The following is a 6,712-nucleotide window of genomic DNA, read 5'->3' as shown; positions in this document are numbered from 1 at the left end:
TGATTGTCTTTTTTGTGGTGTGCTATGTGTAATAATAGTACAGCCTTAGGGCAGTGTGAGTACCCCCTCAGGACATTATGTATTCCTCAAGGTTACATGTACCACTAGTTGAGAACCTAGGGTTTTGTCTATAATTAATTGATATCTCAATTATTAGTGATTAGTTACATTACCTTCTGCACCACGGAATTGTCTTGCGCTCTATACTGACTTCAGGGTCAAAGCAGTGTAGCCGGTGGCCATGTAGTAAAGCCAATGTAGGAATGGTGGATTGTAAATGTCTGTTATTTTAACAATCTTACCAGATCCCTTTTAAATATTCAAGTACTGAGATCAACAAACTTTTTCTTCTAGAAATCTTATTTTACTGAAACTTCATCAACCATCCCTCCCTTTCAAAACTAATTCTCATCCTAGGATACCAAAAAGAATAGCAAAGTGTTCTAAGACTTACAGTTCCTCAACAGTTTTTAGGCATTTCTTCCAGGCAGAAGCCATAAAGTCAGACAGGGTACAGTCTTATATTTTCATTTCATAACCAAATAAATATGATCTACAATTCATATGAAATAAATAGGCACAATCATTAACAAAAATACACCTCTTATTTTATCAGATCTCGCCAATTTGTTGGCAGACCCAATGTACATTGGGTCCATTATTGGTCCAGCCCACAATCTGCCTGATTGGAGTATTTATAGGTGGCTGGTGATAAACAAAATATCATGGTCCATAAATAATTTACTAATGTTAAAATGCAAAGGGTTGTCCAGGACTTACATACGGATGACCTAGCCAAAGGATAGGTGTAGATTCATCCGAGAAAATTGGGCAGAGTGTGATCGCTCTCAATTGAGAAGATGGTGAAAAACATATCCTCATCTTCTCCATTCAGTGAGTGTGGAGAAATCAGACTACACTCAGATGTCATACGAGTGCGGTCTGATGTTTTCCACTGACTCATTGACTTGTATGGTGATCCAAATATTGGTTCTCACTTGGGCATGAAGTTTATTTTTCCCTGGTTCGGTTCTTTCCGAGGAAAAAATAGGACATGTGCACGGCCCCATAGAATAACATTGGTTCCAGTGGGATCCGATGCTTTGTCAAATTGCACTTGGACCGAAAATACAAATGTCTGCACAAGCAATTAGAATAGATCATCAATAACAGATCGGTGGCGATTCGACCCCAGCACACCCCGTTGTTTGCAGTTCCTTCTGCATCTAGATGTAAATAGTGTCCAGCGCCGGACTGCAGGCCTCTGTATATCGTGTAGTGACTGATCTCAGGATTTGCAGCTCAGGTTATGTTTACTCCAATAGGAACCGAATAGCAGACCAGAAATTGGCCACTGTACAGCTTACAGAACTGTGCTGCCCCAGCTCCAGAAACATCTGGCTGCTACAAACAGATGATTGGGTTGACGGGAGACAGACCTCCACTGATCTGATGTTGATTACCTACTCCAACCATAGGTCATCAATATCAAAGTCCTGGAAAGCCTCATTTAAAATAAAAGGTCCCAGAAATGTAAAACAATTCTTATCAACATATGAAATGTATTAAGCATGGAAACAAACATCATGAGACCTGATTTTTGGAAGGCATCATAGAAAAGCTACTTTGCATAATATATGACTTAGTATAAAGCTGAACAGTCTATTCATGGTAAGATGGAAACTGCGGCTCCAAATTATTGTCAAAAATAGATGATACGTCTTGTCCTTCACAATCCGCGAGCATGAGCTAAATCACATTCTCAAACAGCTGCATAGAGCACATGATATTTTCATCCTAAAACACAGAAAATAATAGAAAATGTTCAAAACCAAAAGGTTGACATACATTTTAGAGCAAATCCTGTAACATATTATAACAACGTGAAGTGTGAAGAATACCGTGGAGATTGGTGATCAATATTAGAAATTCTTTCAAGGTTTGTATTCGAGAAAAGAAAGTAATTACATTTTGGGTGCCTCTTGTTGGTTTTTATTCAGTAGTAAAGGTCTCTTCTGTTGACACAAGGAATGAAATGAAATGTTCACAGACGAGATCTCTTAGGCTGGTTGAGCTTTGAAGGCCAAAGTGATGTAAGCTGAGATATTTCCATATTGCGTTCATGTTTGATGTTTTCTAAAGACGTGCTCACATATATATGGAGGGGAATACTTCCTTAGCTTTTGTTAAGAGTTTAATAGAAATGTACAACTTCACTCATATGTTGTTTCCATTCCCTCGGTCAAGGTGGACATTATAAATATTAGCCATGAACCATTAGCCTGTCTGATATGCAGGCCGTAACATTTCTTTAAGGATAGAAGCAGGAAAGATAGGAAAGTGTAATGATCCATTGGCCAGATTTTGATTTCTAAATGGCTAGGTCAGGCCATCTCCAAAATAACTATTCCCATTAGGTTTTTCAGTGGTTAGTACCAACTTGAACTAATCTAAGGAAGGGCAACCGGTCAACTAGAGTTTATTGATGTGTATTGGAAGCAAAATCTAACAAATAAGTTAACTTAATAATAATCTCACAAATGGTTAAAACGATCAGTGCTTGCTATAATAGAAAGGGGCTAGAACCCACAGACTGGTTACAATGTCCAAGCTGTTCATTGACTACTTCTGAATATAGGCAAATAATCAAAACTTAACCATAAATCAATGGAAGAAGTTGGCCTGGTCAGATGAATCACATTTCCTTTTACACCATCTTACGTCACTTAATGAAGGCTTGGGTAATGCCCTGGGCATTATTCTGCTGGAAACCCTTGGGTCCTGGCATTCACGTGGATTTCACTTTGATACATAGTGCCTAACTAAATATTTTTTAAAGACCTATCACACCGTTTCATGGCATTATATGATAATGGCAGTGGACTGACTGATACACTGAAAACATTTTTAGGAATGGTTTGAGGAACATTAGAAAGAGTTCAAGGAGTTAACTTTGCCTCCAAATTTTTCAATCTGATAGAGATCTGTGGGATGTATTGATTAAACAAGTCTGCTTCATGCAGACCCCATCTCACAGATTATAGGAAATAAATTACCGTACTCCTGCTAATGTCTTGGTGCCATTTGTAGTCTAGAGGAGTCTATGCCTGGAGGTCATACCTAGAGTTGTTTTGTGGCATGAGATTGGTCTACCCAATATTTTGCTATTATTATATCTGATTGGTATATATGTGAGTTAAGGTACCGTCACATTAAGCGACACTGCAGCGATATAGGCAATGATGCCGATCGCTGCAGCATCGCTGTTTCGTCACTGTGTGGTCGCTGGAGAGCTGTCACACAGACAGCTCTCCAGCGACCAACGATGCCGAAGTCCCCTGGTAACCATGGTAAACATCGGGTTACTAAGCGCAGGGCCGCGCTTAGTAACCCGATGTTTACCCTGGTTACCATTGTAAATGTAAAAAAAAACAAACACTACATACTTACATTCCGGTGTCTGTCCCGCGCCGTCAGCTTCCCTGCACTGTGTCAGCGCCGGACGGCCGTAAAGCAGAGCGGTGACGTCACCGCTGTGCTCTTGCTTTACGGCCGGCCGGCGCTCACAGTCAGTGCGGGAAGCTGAGGCCGGGGGACAGACACAGGAATGTAAGTATGTAGTGTTTGTTTTTTTTTACATTTACAATGGTAACCAGAGTAAACATCAGGTTACTAAGCGCGGCCCTGCGCTTAGTAACCCGATGTTTACCCTGGTTACCAGTGAAGACACAGCTGGATCGGCGTCACACACGCCGATTCAGCGATATCTGCGGGAGATCCAGCGACAAAATAAAGTTCTGGACTTTCCCCAGCGACCAACGATCTCCCAGCAGGGGCCTGATCGTTGGTCGCTGTCACGCATAACGATTTCGTTAACAAAATCGTTGCTACGTCACAAAAAGCAACGATATCCTTAATGGGTTAAATGCTAATTTTAGAAAATACTCTACATATGATTTACTCATGTTAGTCATTTCCTTTCCAAGCATTCAGTCAGATGGGAATCCTCTGGTGAACGTAGTCTTTGACATAATTCAACTCAGACTGAAGTGTAACTAAGGACATTCTGTTCTGCCAATTTGACAAACACAATATCCAATCAATGTTCAGACTGGCGTGAAAATGTATCAATTCTTAATGCTATTAGCCTTTTGTTTGTAATAATTATGCAACTACGTATTCTTTATTATCAACGATGCCTATACTCCACATATCTACCCATACTCGAGTCTTCTTATCAAAACACAGTTTTTAATTAGAGTGGGTACGGAAAGTATTCAGACCCCTTTAATTTTTCACTCTTTGTTTCATTGCAGCCATTTGGTAAATTCAAAAAAGTTCATTTTTTCACATTAATGCACACTCTGCACCCCATCTTGACTGAAAAAAACAGAAATGTAGAAATTATTGCAATTTTAATAAAGAAAAACTGAAATATCACACCGTCATAAGTATTCAGACCCTTTGCTCAGACACTCATATTTAAGTAATTCTATATGTCCATAAGGAGTAATTTGCCAGATAGACACTCCCAAACAATTTCAACAACAATATCTGTTAAGGTACAATTGCCCACAGACAAAAAGTGATTCCAGCATGATAAAGTATAAAAAATAATTTTTATTTATATTAACTTAAAAACCTTTAAAAAATAAACAGGGCTATAAAGACCTCCATACGGTCTTTACATTAGCAACAAGAGGATGTTTCATGGATATCATTTTTATGTATATTGAATATATATTTTTATATACTAATATCCGCATGCTCCCTATATGTATTGTGAACTAGCAGAATGGACAAATATTGACATATTACCCTAATTATTGTTATGAATAACTTTTGGTATCTTTTTGTCAGTATATCAGACATTGTTGCTTAATATACGGTGCCTGTGTTATTTTTCCCTCCATATGGAGGTCTTTATAGCCCTGTTTATTTTTTAAAGGTTTTTAATCTAATATAAATAAAAATTAATTTTTATAATTTATCATGCTGGAATCACTCTGTGTCTGTGGGCAATTGTACCTTAACGGATATGGTTGTTGAAACTCATATTTAAGTCACATGCTGTCCATTTCTTTGTGATCCTCCTTGAGATGGTTCCACTCCTTCATTGGAGTCCAGCTGTGTTTAATTAAACTGATAGGACTTGATTTGGAAAGGCGCAGACCTGTCTATATAAGACCTCACAGCTCACAGTGCATGTCAGACCAGATGAGAATAATGAGGTCAAAGAAACTGGCCAAGGAGCTCAGAGACAGAATTGTGGCAAGGCGCAGATCTAGCCAAGGTTACAAAAGAATTTCTGCAGTACTCAAGATTCCTAAGAGCACAGTGGCCTCCATAATCCTTAATTAAAAGACGTTTGGGACGACCAGAAGTCTTCCTAGACCTGGCTGTCCAGCCAAACTGAGCAATCGTGGGAGAAGAGCCTTGGGGAGAGAGGTAAAGGAGAACCCCAAGATCACTGTGGCTGAGCTCGAGATGCAGTAGGGAGATGGGAGAAAGTTCCACAAAGTCAATTATCACTGCAGCCCTCCACCAGTCGGCCCTTTATGGCAGAGTGGCCAGAAAATAGCCTCTCCTCAGTGCAAGACATATGAAAGCCCACATAGAGTTTGCTAAAAAATACATGAAGAACTCCCAGACAATGAGAAATAAGATTCTCTGGTCTCATGAGACAAAGATAGGACTTTTTGGTGATAATTCTAAGTGGTATGTGTGGAGAAAACCAGGCACTGCTCATCACCTGCCCAACACAATCCCAACAGTGAAACATGGTAGTAGCATTGTGCTATGGGGGTGTTTTTCAGTTGCATGGACAGGATGACTAGTTGCCATTGAAGGAAACATGAATGTACAGAGATATCCTGGATGAAAACCTCTTCCAGAGTGATATGGATCTCAGACTTGGCTGAAGGTTCACCTTCCAACAAGACAATGACCCCTAAGCACACAGCTAAAATAACAAAGGAGTGGCTTCAGAACAACTCTGTGACCATTCTTGACTGGCCCAGCCAGAGCCCCGACCTAAACCCAATGGAGAATAACTAGAGAGACCTGAAAATGGCTGTCCACAAACATTCACCATCCAACCTGGCAGGGTCCTCCCTCCTTATGTACTCGTGTGCCTTGTTATCTGCTCATGTTTAATGTATTTGTCTATATTTGCCCCGTATTCACATGTAAAGCGCCATGGAATAAATGGCGCTATAAAAATGTATAATAATAATAATAATAACCTGAGGAACTGGAGAAGATCTGCAATAAAGAATGGCCGAGCATCCCCAAATCCAGGTGTGAAAAACTTGTGGCATCATTCCCAAGAAGACTCATGGCTGTACTAGCTCAAAAAGTACATCTACTCAATACTGAGCAAAGGGGCTGAATACTTATGGCCATGTGAGATTTCAGTTTTTCTTTTGTAATAAATTTGCAAAAATTATTACATTTCTGGGGGGGGTTTTCAGTCAAGATGGGGTGCAGAGTGCACATTAATGAACTTTTTTGAATTTACCGAATGGCTGCAATGAAACAAAGAGTGAAAAATGTAAAGGAATCTGAATACTTTCCATACCCAATGTAAGTGTAACTCATGTTAAAAAAAAAAATAAAAACAATGATTTACTGTATCTGATCTTTTACCATAGACCTGTTGCATAAATGGACATACATTACACAAAGATGTTCCTTAACCCCTTCACGAACT

General features: G+C 39.5%; 1 protein-coding gene across 4 annotated transcripts in view; it reads right to left on the bottom strand.

The window, feature by feature from the left end:
- Positions 1-512: 512 nt before the first annotated feature.
- KCNIP4 (potassium voltage-gated channel interacting protein 4) overlaps positions 513-6,712 on the bottom strand; it is a 1,248,191-nt gene continuing 1,241,991 nt past the window's right edge. For all 4 annotated transcript variants that reach the window (XM_069744678.1, XM_069744679.1, XM_069744677.1 and 1 more), the window contains one exon: positions 513-1,797. In XM_069744678.1, the coding sequence (XP_069600779.1) occupies positions 1,750-1,797 (48 nt within the window). In that variant the 3' untranslated portion in view covers positions 513-1,749. The remainder of the gene's footprint in view (positions 1,798-6,712) is intronic.

The sequence above is a fragment of the Ranitomeya imitator genome, chromosome 1 (genome assembly GCF_032444005.1).
Source record: "Ranitomeya imitator isolate aRanImi1 chromosome 1, aRanImi1.pri, whole genome shotgun sequence".
NCBI classification, from domain to species: Eukaryota; Metazoa; Chordata; class Amphibia; order Anura; family Dendrobatidae; genus Ranitomeya; species Ranitomeya imitator.
This window is presented reverse-complemented; position numbering and strand designations above follow the sequence as displayed.